Source organism: Pyrgilauda ruficollis, unplaced genomic scaffold, assembly GCF_017590135.1.
Source record: "Pyrgilauda ruficollis isolate IOZ18807 unplaced genomic scaffold, ASM1759013v1 scaffold9, whole genome shotgun sequence".
In the NCBI taxonomy this organism is placed as follows: Eukaryota; Metazoa; Chordata; class Aves; order Passeriformes; family Passeridae; genus Pyrgilauda; species Pyrgilauda ruficollis.
Genome location: NW_024531043.1, coordinates 5,375,011 through 5,400,227, shown reverse-complemented (window position 1 = coordinate 5,400,227; position 25,217 = coordinate 5,375,011). Strand labels below are relative to the sequence as shown.

At 42.5% G+C, this 25,217-nt stretch overlaps 1 protein-coding gene across 5 annotated transcripts in view; it reads left to right on the top strand.

The window, feature by feature from the left end:
• Positions 1–4,076: 4,076 nt before the first annotated feature.
• The window catches only part of CLTCL1 (clathrin heavy chain like 1), a 34,991-nt gene continuing 13,850 nt past the window's right edge, over positions 4,077–25,217 (top strand). For 2 of the 5 annotated variants that reach the window (XR_005956962.1, XM_041489153.1), the window contains exons 1-16: positions 4,078–4,323; positions 12,741–12,948; positions 16,985–17,253; positions 17,518–17,679; positions 18,132–18,245; positions 19,392–19,565; positions 19,841–20,038; positions 20,408–20,608; positions 20,732–20,884; positions 21,416–21,538; positions 22,369–22,506; positions 22,718–22,882; positions 23,260–23,440; positions 23,788–23,951; positions 24,106–24,231; positions 24,490–24,632. Coding sequence is in view for 4 of the 5 variants with exons in the window: in XM_041489153.1 (XP_041345087.1) it covers positions 4,282–4,323; positions 12,741–12,948; positions 16,985–17,253; positions 17,518–17,679; positions 18,132–18,245; positions 19,392–19,565; positions 19,841–20,038; positions 20,408–20,608; positions 20,732–20,884; positions 21,416–21,538; positions 22,369–22,506; positions 22,718–22,882; positions 23,260–23,440; positions 23,788–23,951; positions 24,106–24,231; positions 24,490–24,632 (2,561 nt within the window). In the remaining variant the exon portion in view is untranslated. Of the gene's footprint in view, positions 4,324–12,740; positions 12,949–16,984; positions 17,254–17,517; positions 17,680–18,131; positions 18,246–19,391; positions 19,566–19,840; positions 20,039–20,407; positions 20,609–20,731; positions 20,885–21,415; positions 21,539–22,368; positions 22,507–22,717; positions 22,883–23,259; positions 23,441–23,787; positions 23,952–24,105; positions 24,232–24,489; positions 24,633–25,217 lie in introns of all 5 variants that reach the window. The other 3 variants (XM_041489154.1, XM_041489152.1, XM_041489155.1) reach the window with 2 other exon arrangements.

The window sequence follows — 25,217 nt, the reverse complement described above, 5'->3', positions numbered from 1 at the left end:
GACATTAAACAATTACATATTAAACAACTCTGCAACATAATCTTTACATTTCAAATAACTTCTTCAAAAACATTACAATTTTTACCAGCTTACTCTCAGGAGCTTGCACAATTACTAACAAAAACCACAGAAGAAACTCATCCAGAGCCTCAGAGTGCTTTGTATGACCCAGAGTTATGCATTCAGTAGGAACAGATGGAAAGGGATAACTGAATTCCAGATGAAAAGAGCATTATTTGAATGGAACTTTGCAGTAAAATGAAGGACTGTGGGACATGTACAAGGAGTCAGTTCTGGATGGGAGATAGTGATAGAAGTTCTTGTCTCAGCAGCAAGAAGTTTGCTGGAAGGAGAGAGAAGAGACAGGGAAGGAAAGGGGCAGGCTCCGCCGTCTCCAGGAGACAAGCTGGAAAGAAGTCCAAGGAGCGAGGGTGTGGTTTGAAAAACAAGGAGTACAATTTCAAACTGGATTCTCAAGCAAACAGGGCAGTCAGTGAGGGCCTTGAGATGCATGAAATGCAAATTTTCTCCACGAGAGACCGAATCAGAACTTTTTGAGTTGTTGTGACACTCTGTCACTGCTGCACCAAAACATCTTTGTGCTGTAACTGCTGATCCAGCATTCCTAAGGTTTGCATTTATCTGTTAGGCAAAATGTTGATGCTCTGACAGTGCCAGGCAGCACTCAGCTGAGAACAGATGTGGATCAACATCCTGCCTTCAGTGCTTTGCCACATGCAGCAGCTCTCCAGCAGTTTGCAGTGATCATGCACCAGGATGTGCAAGTCCAACCCACAGATTCCTTGTTTCCTGGAGCTGCAATCTGAGGAACACTCCAAGTGTTTGGGTGTTCCCACTCAAGCAGGTCTCCTGTAGTGGATGCTTTCTCATACAGGCCAGATGTGCCAGTGACTTTTTTACTTTCTTGAATCAAAAGAGGAAAGTAGCCAAACATTTGGAAATTGAGCACTTTGTGTAGTTAACCAGTGATTTGAATGGATGTTGTTGAGCAAGAACCCGAGAGAAACATTTAAGAGAAATGCACATCGCTTTTTCAGTGAGACTTCCTTGGCTGATTCTGTGGGAAGAGGACTGGGAACATACATACAACATTTTTCCATGTAAATAACAGTCCCTCCAAGACAAGAATGTAGCTCTTCTCAAACACTGGAAAAAGAGCATCAGGCTGCCATCCATAGGATGAGCCAGAAACCCAAATATTTGGATGAGAGCAACTTCTGAAAAAAATAGAGAAACATTTACCAGGAGCTTTTCCATTTGCATTGTTAAAGGATTGCTAGGGATTACACCCTTCTGAGCAGCTGAGTGCTGTGGCTCTGCCTTGTATAAAGGAGCAGGGGAGTAGCAGACAGCTAATCACTGGGGCACTAACACAGCAAAGCATTAGAGACCTTTTACATTCCCTTTTAACAGACTATAGACTGTAGGAAAAATACCTTAAATAAGGCCAGTAGTGCCTTTTCATTGAGAGACCCCAAACCAAATATAGAAGACGAGGTTAAAAGACTCAGTTAAAACATCCATGCACACAGCTGACAGTACAGAGGTCAGTTTCTTTAGCTGTGGAAGCTCAGCAGGCTGCAGAGTGGAGAAAAGATGGCAAAACACTTTTCCTATTTTTTTGATTTGTGCCAAAATGTCCAACATTTTCAGCTCACTCAGAGCCAATCACGCTTGCAAAGAATCCAACCCTTGGGATCAGCAAAGCCAGGTCTTATAAAGGACAGATATTTAAACAGAGCAGTGCAAAGAAGGTACAAGTGAGAAAGACATCAGCAGACAGAAGTGTGGCAAAGCACTTTTACATAAAGTGAGATACTTTTTTTACTACAGAAATTATGGGATGTTGTAATTAGGATTTGGCCAGCTGGGAGTGGGCATGAAGGATTATATTATTAAAATTGGAGTGAAGAAATATCACAGACCTTTAATTTTAATTACACTTTAAAAGAGCCTCAGCTTCCTTAGCCAGTGATCTTTCTAGTTCATGGCAGCAGCCTAGTGCCAGACTACTGAGATTGCACACAGTACACAGTGACTTTTGTGCATTTGTAATTCTTAATAATAAAAATATTTCAGAGACAAATCTGTTGCTTCTTTGTCACAATTTTCTTTAAAATATTAATGATATAAAAATATATCTCTTGTAACTATGTACACTACTTAAGAGGTACTACTTAATTTGTACAATAAGTGATGAAAATATGTGGTTTGGTTTTTTGGATTTTTTTAAAGAAATATATATAAATTAGCAAAAATAGAAGCTCTAGATGTAATTAATTAGCATCTATAAAGTGAATGTGAGGGAGGGAAGTTGACAGAACACGCTCACTGTACCAAAATGGGCTGGTGACAGATATGTCCTGATGTCCCACTGGTAGTCTGTCTCTGCAGCACTGCTCACTTGCCCTCATTTAGAAACTCATAACCCACCAAAATTAAACTGCAACTAACAAACCTACAGAGCAGATGCTACTCAAACCCCTTTGGACCACATAAAGAAAAAGTTGTCTCCACTTTACCTCCAGTTTTTCTTTGTTCTTTTGAGAAACCAGACCATGGTGCATAATCCCAATCCTGAGTCCTCTGGGGAGAGCTACAGATCCCAGATTTCTGCAGGGATGGGGCTTTAGCAGCATCTCATTCCTATCTACCAGTTCAGTGGGCTGTTCAGTGTCTCCTCAGTCCCAGTGCAGACCATTCTGCACCAAGGGATCCCCATGGCTGCAGCCTGTGACCGTGTGTGCCAGTAGGAACCCAGGTGTCTCAGCAAGCCATGCCTATTATCCCTTTGGAAACTTAACCCAGTTTTGGTAATTCCCATGTATTAAAAATGAATGAGGTTAAGTGAAAATAATGAGGCTTTAAATTGTAATGTACATGAAATTGTTTTAATCTGCCTCTGGTTTTGAGTCTTTGGGGGACCTTTGTTCAGCTTTGTATTAGAGATTCTCCTATATAATCTTATGTTTCCCAGAGCTGAGCTCTCTGGGAAAATGTGAACAATACAATGCTCTGGATAAAAGTGCTGGAGCCAGCACCACTGCAGCTTTTTCCACCTCAAAGGATTACTGTAATTTAGGAGAAGTATAATAGCACTAACATTAACTTCACCTCCCTCATCTAATGCTAACAGGCTGACTAGGAGTGAGAGTGAAAAAAAACGTGTTGATGAATCCCTTGCATGTTGGACCCTTCACTTCTAAGTTATTGAATGGCTTCCAACTCACAGTATCAACTCTTGGGGAAGGAGCCCGATTTCTATTTAGAAATTGAACAGGGCAGAACAGTTGGATGCCTTCCATAGCTGGCAACTGGTCACAGACCCCCTCACCTACCTTTGGGCATGACTGCAGGGAGCAAAGCCCGCATGGTGCTAGGATAAGTCGGTGGATGGTGGGGCCGAGAGCAACATCTGACCCAGCCAGAACCCAGCGCCTCTGGGGGTTCTGGGGCTGCCAAGGAGGAGAAGGAGAAGTGTCACACTTCGGCACAGCCAGCCACTACGGCAGGTGCCAGGCAGGCGGCTCCCGGCTTCCAGTGCCCACCAGGCAGGTCCTGGATGCTCCCCGTCTTAGTCCTCACCTCCGGGGGGGAGCATCGCCCCGGCACCGCCGCGCGGCTGTGGGGAAGGGAAGGGAGAAGCCCTGAGGGTCGGTGCGAGGGTGGGTCGGGAGGAGCCCCGGGGGATCGGGTGGGTCAGGGGGCAGCCCCGGGGGACCGGGGTGAGGGTGGGTCAGGAGGAGCCCCGGCCCGCGGCGAGGGTCGGCCGGGGGCAGCGCCGGAGGGAGCCGGGGAGGGGGCCACGTCACGTGAGCGTGTGTGGCAGCAGCGGAAGGATACCTGGACTCTGACAACCCTTCCCGCCCCTCTCCGCTGGCCGTAGCCTCAGCGGCGACCACACTCTCCTCACAGCCCCATGCCCAGCCCGTACCCTCAGTGGGAGTGAGGGATAACGGGGCAGAGGAAGGCGGGAGGGTGAGGGCGGGCGAGAGGCGGCGGCGATGGGCGGAGGAAGAAGCGCGGCAGGGAGGGACTATTTGAGGAGACCCTGGCAGGCTGGTGAGGTGCGGAGTGATCCCAGCGAGTGAGCGGCCCCGCACTGAGGCCGGGGAGGGCGGCGGGCGCGCCGGGCGCCATCCCAGCGAGGGCTCCGCGCCTGCGCCGCTTCCGCCGCCGTGAGGGGAGCACCGGCGGCTGCCCCCTTTCACCGCCCGCCCCTGCCCCGCGCCCCTGCCCCGGGGTAGCTCGCCCCCAGCCATGGCCCAGATACTGCCCATTCGCTTCCAGGAGCACTTCCAGGTGAGCGCAGGGGGCAGCAGAAAAGGCGCGGGGTTGGGGTCCCCCTCTTCTGCTTCACCCCGTCTTTAGCAGAGGGGGAGGCCGCGGCCTAGCGGCGGGGGAGCGCTGAGGGCGGGGAGAAGGGGCCAGGCCTCGGGGGGACATTCTCTGTCCCCTCCTTCCTTCCCTGGGGAGCGCGGCCGCCGTCCCGCTGGGCGCCGCGGGAAGGCGTGCGGGGCCGAGCCCGCCCGCGATGCGGACTCTGCGCTACCGCTTCTGTTCATCCGTCCGTCCGTCCGTCCATCCTTCCATCCCCGGAGCTGCGTCCCCGCGGCGTGCGGAGCGGCCGCGATTTGTGCAGAGTCACTCGTCGCCTGAGGGACCTCCCGCTCCGGGGAGGGGGCGGCGCCGCGCCGGAGCCGCGCTGCTCGCCCCGGGCACCGCGGGCGCTCCCGCCTCGGCTCGGGTGGACGCCGCAGTCTTGCAGGCGGATTGTGGTTTTTCCCTTTCACCTAAACGACCATCAACCTCTGAATCGGGAAGGTTCCTGGGAACCTCTTTTTGTGCAGCTGTGAGGAAATTGGTGAGATGAGGTGCAAGAAACCATTTGGACTTGGAAGCTGCACAGCCACCGTCCCTCCTTCCAAACATAACAATATTAAAAACACTCCTCCCCCCAAATGACATGGTTCTGTTCCTAATATCCTGTGAAAACCATAATGCCAGCATTGGAAAAGATCCATAGCTAATGGATGCAGCACAGACAAACCGGTTTATGTGTTTCCTTGTGACCTGGTGGTGAGGGAGGGTTGTAAATGGAGTCAGAGAACAGCAGTCTCTGAACGTGCAGTTTGAGGCAGGAATTAAAGGAATTTGCTAAATGAATGAGAGAACAGGAAATGGACTTGGCAAGTCATCTTTCTGTCGCTGTACCGCCCCTTTCTGTCAAATCAGGCATCCATTTCAAAATACGAACTAGATACCATCCCCCAGTGTGGACTGCATCCACTGAGCATTTCAGCTTGGGAAATGGTTATGGCCACTTCCAGCTCCCTTTAGTAAGTATTTTTTTTTTGCTTAACTGGAAGAACTGTCCCGGTGACCCTAGAAGGAGCTCTGCTTGGGGAAAAAACAGTAATTGGAGTGAATTCCAGAAATGCCTAATTTCTCTGTCCAAGGGAGGAGACAAACCTGTGTCCTCTGAGTTTTCATGGGTTAGGAGAGTTTAACATGGTAAAGAATTCTACCACCCCTCGCTGCCAGTGTTCACTATAGGAGTGATTATAGTAATCTCAGATAGGTTTGTAAGAGCTGCGGAACAGCTGTCTGAGTGAGAAACTTGGGATCAAAGGGATTTTGATGTCAAACTCTTTTTAGAGAGCATAGAGTTTTTACCATTTAAAACTGGCAAGCATAACCAATCCTGCTGATTGTGTTTGATCTATACAATGACCATGAGAGGACATCACACTTAATATGCAGGAGGTGTCTGTGCTGCTGTGCATGTTAAATGACCGTTTCTGTGATTGCCAGTGTTGTGCATCTTGCAACACTGCCAATGCCAGCATTGTGCTACCTCACGTTTGGGTGAGGGGGCTGCCCACCTGCTTTTCAAGGGTTTTGTACTGAATCATACTCTATTTTTTGCTCTTAAGCAATTTGATCTTATTGAAAAGGCTAAACCTGTGCTTGAGTTACTTTTTCTCAGCATGAAAGCTGCATGGAGGAGCAGGGAGAACCCTGGGATGTCCGTTGCTAACATGTAGGAACAAACTTCTTCAGCATTCACTGTTTCCTGTTTCTCCTCCAGGCTGAATGCAGAAGCCCTAAAGCAGTACTCTGGTAAAGCGAGAGTGAAATCAGTAGTAGCTGGGAGTAGGCATGCAGTAGCCTCCTCTGCTTCTGCAGTTGTCCCTGCATGGTGGGATAAATAGGGAGGGAAAATGGAAGGAATGTAGGAACAAACTTCTTCAGCATTCACTGTTTCTTGCTTCTCCAGGCTGAATGCAGAAGCCCTAAAGCAGTACTCTGCTAAAGCAAGAGTGAAATCAGTAGTAGCTGGGAGTAGGCATGCAGTAGCCTCCTCATGCTGCTTCTGCAGTTGTCCCTGCATGGTGGGATAAATAGGGAGGGAAAATGGAAGGAATGTAGGAACTCATAGTCTTTGCTCTGGCTGGATATCTGCAGTACAGTTATATTAGCTCTAAGTCACTGTATGTTGTAAACTGTGACTCTAGAATCAGGAGTCATGAATTAATGGGACTTCTTGTTGTCTGGTAGAGAATTTGTGAAAACATCAGGCCTTCTCTTCATAATACTACACTGTCTCACATATTTAGCCTTATCAGATTAATCTCTCTTCCTCCCCTCACATTCCTTCCAAGTAATTGTCTTGACTATGCTTAAATTATCATATTTTAAATTAATATGGTAAATCTACTGTGCTGCTTTATGATAAAGCCAAAAAAGTTACAATTCCATGTAATTGTTGTATGTTTCAGTGAGCCCAAGTTGTAAGATCTTTCTGTGCCTTAATTCAATCTGTGTACTGTTTCTACCTGTAGCCTTTTTAATTAACAGAGCTGTAAGTGATTAGAATATCAGTGCTATAAATAATTCCAAGTTCACCCTGTTGATGATGGAACATTATTTCCCTCAAGTTCAGTGTCTTCCCGAGGTAGTTGTATGTACTTTCCTAAAAGAAGAACTGAACCGTGCAGAAAGTGCTCTCCGGAGAAGCTAAACATAAGCTGCAGTGCTAAATACTGAACTCTTCTCTCCCACTCTCTCTTGCTGGAAGTGGATAAATGGTAGTGTGAAGTGAAACTGATCTTGGTCCATGCAGAATTGGAGGAGTGCTAGGGATAAAGCAGACTGTTTACATTCTTTGTGCAGCTCATTTTGTCTTATGTTCATCATCCTTCTGACTGTAGTAGCTCCAAGCCTGTGCAGGAGGAGTGACTGCCAGTCACAGGGCATGTTAAATTTGAAGTTGTTACAGCTTATGTGTTCAAGTCCTGTGTGAGCTGAAGGATAGAGAATAGTTGCAGTGAAAAAAAGATATCCAGGTCTTGATGTGGTAGAAGGAATTCAGTCTGTTTAGCTCCATTTAATGCAATTGAACAGTTATTTTTAGATATGAACTCTGTCACTGTGAGTCTTCACAAATTCATAAAGAACTTTCATCTTGCTCATTTTTTCCCCAGAGGATATTGAAGGTTTAAGTTCCATAGCAAGGGAGGGGAATAAGACAAGGACTTAGTTTTTATCCGTCTGGTGACTGCCCAGCTGCAGCAGGGCAAACTATGCCAAGTCCTGCTGCAGTGAGTTACTCATGCATACTGCTTAAGATAATGTGATTTAATCAGGTTCTTAGCTCCAGCATTTCAGTTGGAGCAGTGAAATATCAATTATTTACCAGATTGAACTCTTCCAAGGGAATTGTAGTTTACAATGGAAGTGCAGTAAAAGACTAAATACACTGATAGATAGACTGGAAGCAGTACTACTGGAATCCAGTGTACAAAGTGTTCCTGATCTAAAATTAAACTTTTCCTTCACTTAGTCATTGCTTTTGTCTTAAAAGCATCTCTTTGTGCCTCTTTTAGCTTTTTTCTCACTAGCAAAAATCTTCACTTGTCTATGGGGAAAACTGTTGCTTAAGCAAGATCTCGGGTTCCAAGATTGGAGCCATCATCCCTTCGATGCACAGACGCATAGTTCTGCTGCCTGTTGAGTAACTGATACAGCCTCTTGAGCACAGCCAGCTACTGTGAGAAACTTGTGTGCATGACATGCTCTCAGTATGTAAGTGCTGCACATCTTGGTGCAGCACTGACAAGCTAAAATGTCCTGGTTTAAGCATAAAGGATGTAGATTGATTTCCATCATTTTCAAGACAAAACCACTTTCTGTTTGGATAGTCTGACTTGTCTTAAGAATTACTATCTATTGTGCAATAGGTGTGACTGAGCTGGATGTTTTTCATAAGTTTGCTTTGGCTGGACATGTGCACTTAAGAAGCACTCAGGATATTTGCAAGCTGTAAGTGACTTTTTAGATTTGTATTCAAATGGTAGGGCTAAATATTATGGCTTGATTCAGCTATTCAGTGATGAAGAGCCTAAGAGCTCAGTGGATTCAGAAGTGCCCTGTACATGATAGTGATAACTCATTTGATAGATGATCCAATCCTCATCACAAACATACAGAAATAGATTTTTGTGTAGGGAGTAAGTGTCACTGTCGATGAAAGCCTAACTGCAGCTGCAGCTCAGACCAGTAGTCTTGCATGTTTTAGGTCTTATATACTTCCTTGGTGTCCCTCAGCTGTCAAAATGGGAACTATAACAGGAGATGAGGTGAGGGTGAGCAGTTGAGCAGCAATGTCCAACAATTACATGCACATCCTTACTGGGGATGATTAGAGCTTTATGTAGTCACATGAGTAAGAGTTATGGGAAACTATTACTGCATTCTTGGTTTGTATTATGTTTAAAAAGATGTGTGCTTACAGGGCTTTTAGCAGGCAGTTTTTATTTGGGTGCAAACAGCCTCTGTCCAAGCCTTACTCTTTTCTAATGGCCTTAGAAACAATAGTTGATCACCTCTAACAAGAATTTATACTAGAATTATGTGGCATGAAGCTGAAATGGGATACTTACACTAAACTCTGGAGAGATATGAAATTCACGGTGTTCTGACTCCAGCATTTAACTGATGGTAGGTCCCAATTACTGGAGTGTCAGTATTAGACAGTAAGGCTTAATTATTTCCCATTAGAGAAACAGACTTAATTTGAAGACTAGAGGTATCAGTATCTGAGTTGGTCTCTGCTGCTCAGACTGGATTGCTGTACTCCACAGTAAGGGAAATGCATTAGAAAGCTCAATATTTAGTAGAGTTCTTGTGTAAAAGACATCTTGACTTCATTTCTTAGCAAATGGTACAATGCTTGTAAAGAACAGGGAAAGACTAAATATCAGAATAATAATGGTCTTTATTCTTGAATATCTTTGTGTCTTCATTCATGTTGAGAAACAAATACTACATCTTAGTTTAATCTTTACCTTGTCAGTAAGTTCTCAATATCCATAAAATGCTTAAAGGTCTTACAGTATCTAATCCACTCTGTAGTAGTACTAGATATCTGTGAAGCAAAAATCTTTGTTTATCTGCTTCATTCAGGTTGGTAGTGAAAATGGTTCTACGCTGTGTGTGTAGCTAATGGGTGTTAGGGCAGGAGAGGCTGTTACCTGTGGAACAGAATGTTACCCTTTCCCCTACAGCAAGGCTTGCTGTAACCTACCTGGGGATTAACTGGATTACCCAAAAGTAAGGTGTGGGTGAAATAATGGAGATGATGGTAAATGGAATCATGGAAATCATAGTAAATACCTCTGGAATGACTGTATAATGCTGAATCTTTATTTTCAGAAGAAAACAACCTTAGTTTGAGAGAGGGTACTGCTTGCCTAAGAAGCATAATAAAAAAGGAAAATTTATTGGTAGTTGAGAGGCCTGTTCTTCACTCTGTTATGAAAATAAACAGAAAAATTGCTAATTAATATATATAAACCTCAGTAATGACCTGTAGCATCTTCACCTGAGGCCTTTTAAGATAAATAGCTAAATGCTTGCTACCTCCTGTAATAAAGTTATACTAATTTTATTCTTGAGAAATCAGGGGAAGGTGCTTTAGAGCTACGTTGTTCAGATCATCATGGAAGATTTGTCCCATCCACGGTAAAAGTAGTGCTGGCTGAAGTCCTTTATTTAATGGTAGAGTGATTCTGCTCATATTCTTCTGATGAGTTAGTAAGAAATATGCCTCTTGCACTGCCTCACATATCTCAGGAGGATACATACCACTCCCCTAATGGTAGGAACAGTCTTCAGTGTTTTGAGACTGTGAAACTGTGAAGTGTTGTCGTCGTTGACTGAGGCTTGCAGTATTCACATGACCATCGTTTAGGGAGTACTGGCATTTAGCCTTTGAAAGATGTGCCGAGTTTCCCTAATAATGATGGCAGTGATACTTGAGCAGAATTTATTATTACCTTTTCTGAAGCCTTTGCTAGATTTTTTAATAGGTTAAAGCAGGAAATTTTAATACCAGAGTGTGATGCAAGTCATACTTGTCTTAGTGAAGATACCCAAAATGTTTTCTTCAACAGGGACCAGACTTTGAAGTGAATAATGGTGGGTTTAAAGCTGAACTTCAGGGAAATGCCTCAAGGTTCTCACTTTGCAAAATGAGTGGCCAGGGGCTGTCTCTTGGAGTAGGTCAGACTGAAGCACACTAATTGAGAAGAGACCTTTAAAAAGCTGTGCTTCTGCTTCAATACTCTGGAAATATATCTGAATTTGGATTAATTAAATAAAATTAGGAATTTAGCTGTGCTGCAGTTAAATCTCTTGACTACTCTTGTTACACTTAATGAGTCTCTTATAATGGACTGTACTCTGTTGGCAGATGGACTCGGAACATACTCAACATCAAAGTGCTTAAGTGTCAAATATGAGAGCATGTAATTTGTGGCAATATGTGGACATTGTCTAGTGTAGAGCAAGCTAAAAAGAACAGTGGAATTAAGAGCCTATCTGTTATTCTTCTGTTGTTAAGTTCACAAAAGCTGATGGAGCTACAACTTGCGTGTTTATTGGATGCGAAAATATTGTGTGTTACATATGAAAAGTATGCAAGTTGTCTTGGCATGAAAATTTCTTTCCTTACTGACACAGAAGCTTTAACAGACACCTACCTGGCAGATTTGTTTTCAAAACTCTGGGTGCAAGCATGATCTGATGACCTTCTGCCTAAACTTTGATTCTGTTTTGGAATGAATGGCACCTGCTGAAGTTTACTGTTGTGTATTAAGTATTTACTCCTGAAGTGAGGTGTTAGCTGAATAGCTCTCAATTCTGCTGAGAAACACTTACGGGAATGAGTAAATGTCTTTTTATGCATTCGTACATTTGGCTTATATTACATTACTGAAACTTGAGTCTGTTGAGATTAGCAATTACTAACTGAATAGCTCTTCATTAGTCAGCTCGACAGAAAACAAAAAATTCCTGAGGCATTCTTGGGCACAGTCCCGACACATCACACTTAGAGGTATCTCTGTTACATGCCCAATTTACAATTTAGTGAGTAGCATTACGGAAGCTGTAACAAGCCATGATCAGCCAGCTCAAACACACTAAAGCAGTGTCTGTGACACCATCATGGGACTTCTTGCCCAAGGGATTTAGTCTGTTGTGTGAAGCTCCTGGTGGTATGTATCAAAGGAGCATAATGACTCAGTGATGCTGGTGGTAGATTCTATCCTGTCTTCTTGGGGGCAGTAATTTTTCACTTGCAGTGCACTGAAAAGCAGTATAGGTTAATCCTTTGAGAAGCCTCAGTGAAGCTGATGCAGTTCCTGTGCTTGAAAAGCATCACTCTGGGGCATAAAGCAGGTGCTCAGGCTTGTCACAGTTACTGTTATACAAAATGCAGCTTACAGATGTACCAAACCAGCCTGTGCTGCATAGGTAAGTCTGATTTACTGTGGACCAATGGAACAGTGATGTTTGTTCACTACCACCTCCTCCTGTTAACTGAGATTGAGAGTGAATGGAAATAAAGTTAACACAAAAGCATGAAAATATTATATTTTTATATATATATATATTTCCGTCTTGTGGGGGTGTCTGTTTGGCATCTCAAAATGACTCCATGTTACATTTAGAGTAACTACTTTGTTTTTACTGTTGTGTGGTTGAGCAGAAGTTATGTTTTTAGGACTGGACATACAGCTGGAAGGGGTCTGCATTACAACCCCTGCCTTTGTTGTTGAGCCTAATGGCATGACATCTTGGGCAAGGAGAGATGAAATGATTGTTTATTTTAACACATCTTTCTTACCTTTCACTGGTAAGAGTTAGATGTTTTGTGAAGTAAGATGACAAGTCCACTTGTAGGCTAATTGAGACCTGTTGTGTAGACTTCCTTCTACACTGTTGCTAGGAGTGGGTTGCATAAGGGTAATTGATTCTTTCTGTACTACCTCTGGTGCTGAACGTTGTCATTCTGCCACTTAAGTTTTGAACATCAAGTTTGCTGAAACTGGAATAGTGGTGCTAATGCTGGTGTAGTCTTATCATGTTACTAGAGCCCAGTTAAGTAAAAAACACATAAGTTAAAACTCTTTTAGTTTGCATCAATAATACAACTTCAGAATGTCTTTAGGACCTGAATGCTGACAATTGTGTAGTTCTTTACCTGTGGAACAAAGAGTCTCAGAAGATAAATCAGAGTTCAGTAGTGTACACTCTAGTCAGAGAAACTTGTCAGTCTTTCATTTCCATCTGGAGGAGATGTTAGACATACAGGCTTGAGATAGACCTTCAACATGGGAAGGATAATAAAGTACCCTTTTTTGTCTTTCTAGCTCCAAAATTTGGGCATTAATCCAGCAAACATTGGATTCAGCACGCTAACAATGGAGTCTGACAAGTTCATCTGCATAAGGGAGAAAGTAGGAGAGCAGGCACAAGTAGTGATAATTGACATGAGTGATCCAACAACACCCATCAGACGTCCGATTTCTGCAGAAAGTGCCATCATGAATCCAGCCTCTAAAGTAATAGCGCTCAAAGGTGAGTCACCCTTTATGTTTAGCTGTTCTACTTATTAGTACTTCTAAAATTTATGTAAACTTTCTGAGAAGAATATATATAGGATAAGAATTCTCGCCTGATCTTGCATGCTGTATTTTTGGTAGTAGATCTTTCAGTAATCTTTGGATGATTTGCCTCCAAGTGGGTGTGAGATGCTTGGACCTGGCACTGCAGCCTCCTATCCTCACTGAGGACCAGGTCAGCATCTGGCATACTTTCTCTTTAAACAGGTATTGTAAACATAATGGACACTTGTATAAATGAAGAGGGGTGTAAAGCCATATTTTCTGCCCTGTCCTGGCTTTTTCTTGTAGCTCTGAAGTGTTTACTATATAGTGACAAAAATGTCCTAAGGATGGCCAGGAAGTGTAAAAGTCTGAACATAACAAACTTGTTAAGTTTGATAATCATGAGGTCTTGCAACTAGAAGACCTCTGCTTACTGCTACCTGTGGTGTTGTTACTGCCTTTAAGTAGCACTCTGAGCTCAAAGAAGCAATTTTTAATTCATGTCTGGCTCTTTTCTCAAATGACCAGCATCTGGTATTTAATCTCAATAACTGTTACTGACTGTGTACTTTTCTTCCTGCATCTTATCTAAACAGATGGTGAGTGAACTTTGTCCTGACATTGTATGTTTGGTAGTACAGAATGGTCCCATCTCATAAAAAGTACTGAACTTTAAGGTAGCCATTTGACAGTTCACTTCATGGCCAGGTGGGGGAATCTTAATCCTCAGCTGGTATTACAATGATCATGTTCTCCATTGGCTTGTTTCTAACCATTTGGCTGTTTTGACTATTGACTGTACCGAGTGAAGGAGAGTGTGCTTTTAATGTTTGTGTGTGTATGTGATGGAAGTACAGTTGATAGACAAAATGAAGTTGCAATATTTTTATGAGAGACCTGCTAGCATGTCCTGTGTGCTATTCATTTCTGCCTAAGTGTGGTTTTTATTGTGAAAAATCATGGTGAAGTTACTTGGGGGTCCAAGAAACTGTCCTCAGAACTGGTGCAAAACCTTTAACTTCTCTTCTTTGATCTCAGGCTTATACTGACATCACATGAGAACTAGAGTGAATGTTTGACTTCAGCTGAATCTGTGATTCAGCTGAGAGAGTTATGCATCCTGCAAAGGACTGCCTTACCCTGGGTATGGGTAAAGGTAATAATGAAAAAAAATTCAGATCTGTTAAGAGCTTACTGTCCCTTATCTTGGACCCCTTTAAACAAACTGTATTGGCAAGGAAAGCGCCTTCTCTACTCTAGCAGAGTTTCATCTACCTCTTAAAATGAAACTGCATATTCAGGTTTGAAAACTGATATGCTAACTAAATGGATTGTCATCAGCTTCAAAGAATATATCTTTATTCTTGCCAGTTAAGATTTGTTCAAACGGAATATTGTTCTGTCCATTCAGAGTGAATAAATCTGTCCTCTGAACCAACAAGGTTGAGTTAAAGGTGTTATGTTGACGTGCAGAGTTGTGTTGTCAAGTGTTGCAAACTTGATGATCTCTTCTATAAGTAATCTAGTGATCAGAAGGTTGGGTAGAAAAGAGGGTTGATAGAGCTACCTAACCTATACCTTATCCATGATAACCTGAAGACATGGATTAAGTCAGGCACTCCAGATTTTTCCCTGCTGATCGAGTGAGGCTTCAATAGTCAAAATGGTTACATATTGTGACTCAGTGTGCCATGATGGGGAGTTGCTCGTAATCCCAGGATTATTGAGCAATAAATGTAGAAACCCACCCTCAGAAAAAGAAATGAAATGGTTCTTGATTTTAGCTGATGTACAGTATGCACAATTTCATTTCTGGATTGCATGTGGCATTCTCCTGGTGTACCAAGATTTATGCATTGTCTTTGTGTTCTTGGTCCTCTTGTACTGCTCTGTACTGGGGGTGCTCAGCAGTGGGTGTAAGTGGAGAATGCAGCACTTGAGGGTGCTTCCATTCTTTGTGTAATGGAGAAATGTCATGCTCCAGTCACTGTAATGTAAGTTCTTGTGCTGATGTTCAAAAATCGAATCTGCTTACTTGATTACACCTGTATAGTCTAAATAGATTCACCAGGCTGGTAGTTTGATCAGAAAAACCTTAAGTCTTTTTGTCTTGAATCTTGGCCTAATAAAATGTTCAAGTAGACATAAAACTCAAAAGCACACTTGCCCTCATTATGACTGTATAGCAAGTCCTGCTTTCTCAATCCAAATAACATAATTTTTTTATAGTTTAATTACAGTTTAAGGCTGTGAAGTTTGAATATATGTTGCCACACTTAGGGAGTTGTAAAGCAGGGGTTTCTGCAGCTCCCAGCATCCAGGGCTAAACTGCCTAGTGAAGCTTGTAGAAGCCATTTCCAGCTGTGACATAACAGTCAAATTTAGTCTAGAAAATAGACAAACATGAGCTCTTAGCTGTTTGTCAGTTTCTCCTATGTTCTTAAACATAGGAAAGACATACTGTTTCCTACTCAGGAAGACTGTCCTTGAGAGCAGTTTTTCTGTATGCATATACTGGGATTGTTTTTTAAATGGTGACCAGAGCCCTTCCAGAACTACTTGTCTCCTGATTGCATGTGAGGCTGACATTGTGGGAGTTCAAAATCTATCTTTTGATAGCACCAGGCTGTTACTGGACAAATTGTTGTCCTAGAGAGCTCCAGCTATCAGTTTACAGGCCTGGGCTTACTGCATCTGTCTAACACAGTAAGTGCCTGTGCAGAGCAAAGTGTTCATTAGCAGGCTGCTTTTGGTCCCAGGGAAGCTAGCAAGCTCTCTCTCCTAGGATGTTGTTGATCAGGTTGACAGTTCTCAATGCTGTTAAACCAGGCAGCAAATGCTGCATGTGATAGCTCTTAAGTCTTGCATTGTCTCTTGGCATTGCATTAAACTAACATGATCAATTTGTGTATAAATTATGCTAAAACATTACAGAGTAGTTCAAGATATGTATTAACTTGGGATTAGTAACTCCTGAATATGATTTCTCCGTGGCCAGCAGCCTTTATCTATCAGCAAACCTCTCCCAGTTTGGCAATCACAAGTGTTACTAGCAGGAAACACTTCTGAAATGGGATAGAAATAATGGCATTACAAGCCAATATTCCAACAGTCTGAGTGGGTGTCTTGTGAACAGAAAAGAATATTCCTGGAGCTGGGTTGTCTCATCTGCGGTAAAATAAAACAGCACTTTGACTTCATGAAAGGAAAGGATTCCCTTGTTCTTTATAGTTTTATAGGTTCAATTAGCATTGGTTTTAAGCCTGCTTAGCAGGGTAAGGCTTCTGGTTGTTTAAAAGGACTACTAAAATCAAGCCTAAACCTGCAGTATAGTTTCCTAAATCACCAAGAAGTAATCTTAACTGGACCTAAAGCTCCAAACCTTCCTATAGTCTTTCTGAACTTTTGACTGTCCTCTTCAGTAGGTACTTGTAGCCCATCTAGTTGTAGCCCATCTAGTTCAGTGTGCAGTTCATCCAACAGGAAAACAAAATGGGAGCTGTGATCTTTGGCTGTCTGAAGCTGTTTCTAGTCTTACGCTGTTTGACTCAGTCCAGGTCATCTACAGCAGCTACTAAATTGACATAAACTGGAGCCATTCTTTCTGTTAATTATACTGAGTGACATCTACTAGACATCTGTAACTTGTACCAGTGCTGCCAACTGGGAGCACAAGAGTTTACACAAGCCCTGTAGCTTAGACTGTCTTTTTACCACAGCTTATAGTAAATTGAAGTGTCCGTGCTTGTCAGTTGTTGGAATGTCTGTGTGAGTGTCCGTAAGGAGATCTTTTTTTTTGGTTGTGGGATGGTACAAGTGTTGGGGGTGGAGAGGGGATTCTGTTAAGAGTCAAGTGTCAAAGGAGACTGAGATGTGACAGGACACTATAACCCTGTCTGTAACACCACTGGAAGAGTGGGTTAAACTGGGTGCTTGTAAATGGGCAAACTACAGGATGGCCATTGTGGTAATTGATCTGTGATGTTTCTTGGATTTTGTCATACTAGCCGGGAAAACACTTCAGATCTTTAACATTGAGATGAAAAGTAAAATGAAAGCCCACACAATGGCAGAGGAAGTGATCTTCTGGAAATGGATATCTGTGAATACAGTTGCCTTGGTGACAGAGACAGCAGTGTACCACTGGAGCATGGAGGGAGAATCACAACCCCAAAAGATGTTTGATAGACATGCTAGTCTTGCAGGCTGCCAAATCATCAATTACAGAACAGATGAACACCAAAAATGGCTGCTGCTAATAGGAATTTCAGCTCAGGTAAGTTCCTGGCAGCGGTATGTTATGAAGATAATTGGGAGAGCCCTCGCCCCTCTTCACTTAATAGCTGTTGTAGTTTAACTTTGGTTTCTGTAAATAAAAAATTCAAAACTATCTTTTGTGTAGAAATAGCCTGATTTCTAGTTCGGTTCAAGTTTTGGAGGAGGGGATGAGAGGCATCTGCTTTTTAGTTTACTGTCCCAAAGGTCTTGCTACAAACATTTGAAATCTTATGTCTAAAAGCTGACCTTTCTTTTTTTCTAGCAAAATCGTGTGGTTGGTGCAATGCAGTTGTACTCGGTTGATAGAAAAGTCTCCCAGCCTATAGAAGGCCATGCAGCAGCTTTTGCAGAATTCAAAATAGAGGGAAATGCCAAACCTTCTACCCTCTTCTGTTTTGCTGTGAGGAGTCCCGCAGGAGGCAAGGTAAAGTCTACAGCTACGTTCCTGTAGTGCCATACATAGGTTGTTTGCATCAGACTGAATGTGGAATTCAGTAGCATTGGATATGCTACAACTGCTGAGCAGTCTGTGCAGGGCTGAGGTAACGCCACAGTAAATACCTTGGTCTTGCTAGTCTTGTCCTCCAAAACTGATGAATTGACAAGGGTGACTCAAAACATCTTGAATGGGTTGTCTTGAGTAGGAATAGTCACTTTCATAAAAAGAGTGGTTGTTTTGGGTTTTTTTATTCTTCTCCCAGGTTTTAATTTATCAGGTTCCAGAAAATTTAACATTCTGAATATGTGGAGCACAGCTCCCCAGACTGTGTAGGCCAAATGTGGCAGATGACTTCAGTAGCATATCTGAGGAAAGGAACTTCTTTCATGTGGCTGTACTTGCAGGCAATCTTGTGACATGAACTCTTTTCTTCCTAGCTGCACATAATCGAAGTAGGTCAGCCAGCTACTGGAAATCAGCCATTTGTTAAGAAAGCTGTTGATGTGTTTTTCCCACCTGAGGCACAGACAGACTTTCCTGTGGCAATGCAGGTAAATGTTTGACCCCCCTAAAAAGTGAGCTTTATAGCCTGGCAAGGAGCTGACGTCTGTTGCAAAGATTGCTTTCTATAGTGCTTTGCTGTCATTCTTCCTAGTTCTGGGAGGGGTGTTAATCGGTTTATGGGAGGTGCATGGACATTAAAACAGTAACTTAAATATATAGACTGTTCCTGTATTTTAAAAAATAATTAACAAAAAGCCCCAACAAAACTTCTACAAAAAATGAACCAAACCAATGAAACAGACCACAAAAAAAAAAACAAACCAATGAGAGTGTCTTCAGGGAGAATGTATAAGACACTTTGTCTATTCAGCTTCCTACTAATGTTCCAAGTTCTAGATAAGAACATTAGCATACCTCCTGTAGTAGCAGCACAGAAAAGGCAATTTTGGGCATTATTGGGAAATTCTTGAGGAAAGAACAGAGCTGGTTGCTATCACAGACCAAATTTCGCTTAGCATGTCTCTAGGACTAGAAATGTGTCATGAAATCAGACTATCAGGAGCATAATACTGCTGACAAGTCTGATAGACCAGCTTTGATAGACCAAGAGATGCCCATAACTAAGATGCATGTGTGGCAGGTTTCATATGGCTCTGTACTTCAACTTAAGGCTTAATTAAAAAAACATCAAAAGACTTGTTCCAAGGGGAGAGTACTTCTATGTCTGAAGACCCTTTTGGCTTGAAAGCCTCCCCAGTTTCAGTGACTTGACAGATATGCTGGAGTACTCAGTCGATGAGTTTGGTTTAGATTCTGCTGGTGCTTTGGGTTGGCTTTGTTCGAAGAGAATGGGATTATCTCATTAGTATTTCTGAACATATCTAGACTAGAATGCTAATTATGCCCAAACTTTTCTCCTCAGCTTGGCTTATTAGGATGAGGAGTATGTTCTTTGCTGCAGATGAATTTTAATTTCCCTTCAACCTCAGTTCACTGGAGCTATGCCTGCAAATGGCCAGCAAAGCTGTTCATTGCTTTTGAGACTGAAAGGAAGAAGCCCGAAGCTATATTTGTTCTTAGTGTCAGTACAAAGGCATGTCACTGCAGTACTTTCTTGTGACTAGGCTAAAGGCAGCTGTCTTAAGTGTTACAATCTTACTAGTGTTTACTAATAAAAACCTGTCTTTTGGCAGATTGGAATTAAGCATGGTGTGATTTATCTGATCACGAAATATGGATATATCCACATGTATGATTTGGAGTCTGGAGTGTGCATCTACATGAACCGTATTAGTGCTGATACTATCTTTGTCACAGCTCCTCATGAACCTACCTCAGGCATTATTGGTGTGAACAAAAAAGGACAGGTAAAAAATCCACCATTCTGTTTCTGAGCCTTCTAAAGTTCTAATGGAATGTAACAAACTGAAGGAGTGACTTGATGCAACAAATGTCATGGAAGAGAGCAAGTGACTATTAGATTAATCAGTTTTTTATTTCTCCTAGTGCAGAGCTGCTTGAAGAACTTGTTTTTTTACTAATCTACTCCTTCACTGATGAGCTGCATAGCCATTTTGTTGTTGTATTTCATAGCAGTTGTGGAAAGGACAGTACTCCTCAATATGCCTCTTGTCCTTTCCAGGTGCTTTCTGTATGTGTTGAGGAAGACAACATTGTGAACTATGCGACGAACGTTCTTCAGAATCCTGACTTGGGACTGCGCATGGCTATACGTAGTAACCTAGCGGGGGCAGAGGAGTTATTTGCCAGAAAGTTCAACACACTGTTTGCTCAAGGAAACTATGCAGATGCTGCTAAAGTAGCTGCATCTGCACCAAAGGTAAGTAACTCCAAAGGTAAAGCTTAAAAATCATGGAAACTTGTCTAGGCTTAGTGGATTGCTTAGGTCACTTGCATTTCAGAGCTTGACATTTAAAACATAAATGCAGTGTTCGTTCTCTGCAGTCTGGTAGTGGTTCTCACTAATACACTCCCCTGTGTCCCTAAAGGAGCATCTGCTATCCATTTCTAACCAGACTGGACTTTCTGTGGCCACTGACTTCATGCTAGAAGGCCATTGATTTGATGGTCTCTATCCTGAAGGTTTAACAGTAGTTGCTTCAGTTTATCCTTCAACCTGCTTTTTTCACTAATGCTATTCAGTCTTCACTAAATAAACACTGCTTCTCTCTATCTTGTGCCTGTTCAGGGAATTCTACGTACCAGTGATACAATTAGGAAGTTCCAGAGTGTACCAGCTCAGCCTGGGCAGGCCTCTCCCCTGCTCCAGTACTTTGGAATATTGCTTGACCAGGGGCAGCTGAACAAGTTTGAATCTCTGGAGCTCTGTCGCCCTGTCCTGCAGCAGGGCCGCAAACAGCTTCTGGAGAAGTGGCTGAAGGAAGACAAGGTAGGCTTGATCATGGCATTAGCCTATTTCTGTTGCCTTCCAACAGTTGAGTGTGAACAACACTTTTGTTGGTGCTGCAACTCTGAATGCTTCTGCTTGACAAAATACCACTTCTGACTTCAGCTGGAGTGCTCAGAGGAGCTGGGAGATTTGGTGAAGACGGCTGACCCAACCCTTGCACTCAGCGTCTACCTTCGAGCTAATGTGCCAAACAAAGTGATTCAGTGCTTCGCTGAAACTGGCCAATTCCAGAAAATAGTGCTGTATGCTAAGAAGGTAAATCGTTTATCACAAACTGCAGGCTCTGTCTTATGTTCAGTGTGTCCATTGTGCAAATCATAGTGTATTATTACGGTCTAAAATGTCTGCAAAAAATAAACTTCAAAACATCCAGAATTTTATGAAGCATTAATTTAATGGACTGGCATAAGCTTATTCTACAGAATAAAGATAAGAGTCTTCCTGAATTCCTCAAACTTAGTTTTGTAATCCATAAAAAAAAAAAAAATTGCGTAATGCCTACTTTTAAGTTTAGGACTTGATAAATAGGGCTTTAGGACTGTTGAAAAATTTATTCCAGGCAGTTTTCTTACATAGCCAGAGAATTGCCCGGGCACAAGTTCAGTTACTAAGTAGGTGAATACTGATTTTCTGTGTCAACAGACAAGAAATGCTTTTGTCTGAGAATTCCTGGAAGATGGGGGATGGGCACTGCAAGCTCACAAAAGTTTATAGTCACTGTGCTTAAGAATCTGAAGCCTTACAGAAGTGTGAAGCTTCCTGAATATGTGACTGCTTCTGTAATAGGTTGGCTATACCCCAGACTGGATCTTCCTACTGAGAAGTGTGATGAGAGTCAGTCCAGAACAAGGTCTGCAGTTCTCTCAGATGCTGGTACAGGATGAGGAGCCACTGGCTAACATTAACCAGGTGATGCCTACAACAAGGGTACTGGTCTCTTTCTTGACAGAGGGAATAGTGTAGTACCATTCTGGGGACTGGTAAGGCTGGTTCACATCTCTTGTCATCTTGATTAGAGGAGTGACTAAATAGTCTAGTTAAGTTTGGTTATCGTTGAGTCTTTAGAGGCAAGTGTGTTCTCAAGTTCTTGTGGAAGATTTCTGGTTTATTTTTTTTTAATTTTCTGGATAGTAAACTTGCCACAATCTTAGTCTAAGCAATAAAGTGTTACTATCCTACTGTTTGCTTTAATGAAGCATCTATCTCCTCATGCAGAGAATTTACAGGAAGATGAACAAATAAACCTAAGTTCAGTTCTGGTTGCCATTGGTCACTTCTTATTAAATGGGTGGAGAAATAAGGGAATATTTTGCATTATTAAATAACTGAAGCTGCTTGGAAAAAGTCCTGGCTTTTCTTCTAGCAACTATCCCAGTGGGAGAAGGGATGAACTTTGCATGTTGTGTTGGAACTAAGTAAGAGTAGGTGGTAAAGTCTGGCATAATAGCTCAGAGTAATGCACTTCTTCCATTCTAGAGAAAAAGGAAATGTGAAACTTGTCTCTCTATTACCATGATAGTAATACTATGAAAACAAGGGAATGCAGCATGGTAGGTTGTGTGACAGCCTGTTCTCTCAGTTTGAGACAAGTTAGGATCTTGGTATAAAGCAGACAATAGGGGATGCAGTACCGTAACAGCACCCCAGGACACCTGTCTAGCCAGGCTTTTTGTATACACAGAAAAATGTTCATGTGTGTTTATAGACCCCCTCTTCTGTAACTTGTCCAATCTCAACAGATTGTGGATGTGTTCATGGAGCACAGTCTTCTGCAGCAGTGCACATCCTTTTTGTTGGATGCCCTGAAGAATAACCGCCCTGCAGAGGGCCACCTTCAGACCCGCCTCCTGGAAATGAATTTGATTCATGCCCCGCAGGTACGACCCAGTTCCTCCAGAAAGGGAGAGACAGTACTGGACTTGCACAAGAATAGGATGTCTGATACTGTTATCTGTAAGCCGTTTAGTAACATGAAAGTCTACTAAGTAAGTCACTGCTGTGACTTCTCAACAACTTGTAGGCTAAGCTGCTGTGATTCTCTTGACAGTCTTGGTTTCTTGACAGTGAATATGAAATGTAACCTCCTAGGTTGCAGATGCCATTCTCGGAAACCAAATGTTTACACACTATGATCGTGCTCATGTTGCCCAGCTGTGTGAAAAGGCAGGCTTGCTCCAGCGAGCTTTGGAACACTACACAGATCTCTACGATATTAAACGTGCAGTTGTTCATACTCACCTCTTGAATCCTGAGGTAAGTGTTGTCCAGAGTAAGACAGTAATGTGAACAGTCTTTAGCACTTCTGCAGCTGCTGTAAAATGGGTTGTACGTAGTGAAGTAACATGAGTAGCTGTGATTCAAGAACATTTGTCCAGCTAATGATTAAATTGTAATCTGTACTTTCAGTGGCTTAAGTCTGACCTCAGTTTCCCAGGTGGGCATTTCAAATATTGTTTCCAAACTGCACTTTTGTGATTGTAAATACAGTGAGTGTTTGTTTTTATATCTTTGGTCTCTGTTCATGGAAGGCTTCTCTCCAGTGGCTGTGGTAGTAACTGTCTAGTTGCCCCATCTTAGACATCAGTCAAATCCTGTGTGAGTTACTGAGTAAAATTTCTGTCTCTTTGCAGTGGCTTGTGAACTTCTTTGGCTCTCTCTCAGTTGAAGACTCTGTGGAGTGTTTGCGTGCCATGCTGTCAGCCAACATCCGGCAAAACCTACAGCTCTGTGTGCAAGTTGCTTCTAAATACCATGAGCAGCTTGGTACCCAGTCTCTTGTGGAGCTTTTTGAATCTTTCAAAAGCTATGAAGGTACAGTATTAGAGGGAAGCAGCTTACTTGGAAGCGGTGACTGATTGAAGCTAATAGTAAGGATTGTAGCTTTTGTGGGAAAGGTACTTTTCACATGGCTGGATCTTAGGATACATTTATGAAAGTGAGCTCATCACAGTGAGTTCTAGGGGTAGTTTTGTTCTAGATAGTTTCTTAACTCTCTTGAGTAAAGATCAGAAAGAAAGATGAAACCTGAAAGAAGGAAAAAGAATCCTTCTGATACTCCCTGCACTTGACTGAAAGCTGCTCTAAGTCACAAGCTGAGGCTCATACAGCCTTCACTTGCTTCACTTCTAACAATGTTAAACACTTGTGACTCTTTCCAGGACTGTTCTATTTCTTGGGTTCCATTGTAAACTTTAGCCAGGATCCAGATGTTCACTTCAAGTACATCCAGGCTGCTTGCAAGACTGGTCAGATAAAGGAAGTGGAAAGAATCTGCCGTGAAAGTAACTGCTATAACCCAGAACGAGTGAAGAACTTCCTGAAGGTAAATATTCCACCCAGGGGACTGAAGGGTCTTCTGTATATTTTGCTTAGCAGCAGAACTACAGCTTTCTAATGGAGGGAAACACAAAGAAAGTTTAGTTGGCGTGGCCATGAATAATCTTTCGTCACTTTTTTCTCTTTCACACAAAATACAGGAGGCAAAGCTCACAGATCAGCTTCCTCTCATCATTGTCTGCGATCGGTTTGACTTTGTTCATGACCTGGTGCTCTATTTATATCGCAATAATCTGCAGAAATATATCGAGATCTATGTACAGAAGGTAAGGACTTGCTCTTTACTTCTTTATAAGGAACCGCAGCATAATGTGCTGCCTCTTTTTTGCTGACTCTCCCAGTGCAGAGGCTCTTCATTAAGCCTTTTATCTATCACAAAAACATTATTCCTGGAATATATATACGAATGTTAGTTACTTGAAGTCCTCTGAAGCATTATTGAAATTGTTAACTAGAACTGGAAGACTAGGGGTGCATTACTAGTAATGCTCATAACTAATTTCAGTGATGGTGGCTTATTGTAGGTGAATCCTAGCCGTATACCAGCAGTGGTTGGAGGGCTTCTTGATGTAGATTGTTCTGAAGATGTCATCAAGAACTTGATCATGGTGGTGAGAGGGCAGTTCTCCACAGATGAGCTGGTGGCTGAAGTGGAAAAAAGAAATCGGTAATGAAAATGCATCTGTAGGCACCAGTGTCGGGCTTCCCTGACCCTGCTATACACAAATTGAATTGCATGCAGTTTTGTTAAATGATAAAGTACTGATATTGTTTTGTGTTTCTCTATAGAAAAGCAGTTCAAATTTCCTAGTTGGTCTTTTGATTGTTTGGGTCATGTAGGAATGCCTGGCAGCAGTGCATCATGTGTAATAACATGGCTTTTGAGCACTGCCATACAGCCAGCCATGGGATGTGCCTTCGGAGTAAATTTGGATCAAACTGTCTTGACAATCTAGCTGCAGGCCTACAGCGGCTTCTGTAATTAGTTTCTAACTACCTGTAAAGTGAACAAATGGCTTTAAGCGTGAACTGCCAGCTAATACAATAGGATTTGAGAGATTGTAAAACTAGGGGTATCTGCAACCTTCCCTGATGCTCTGCAGATCTGTCTTCCACTCATTGAAGACTCACTAAAAAATAACTGGCTGGTCTGTGTTTGCTTTTAAGTTTGACCAGCAGACTTGTTCGAAGGGAAGGCCAGGTACTGAATGGTAGCTGTAAAACATACCTCAGTCTGACTTACAAACCTAAA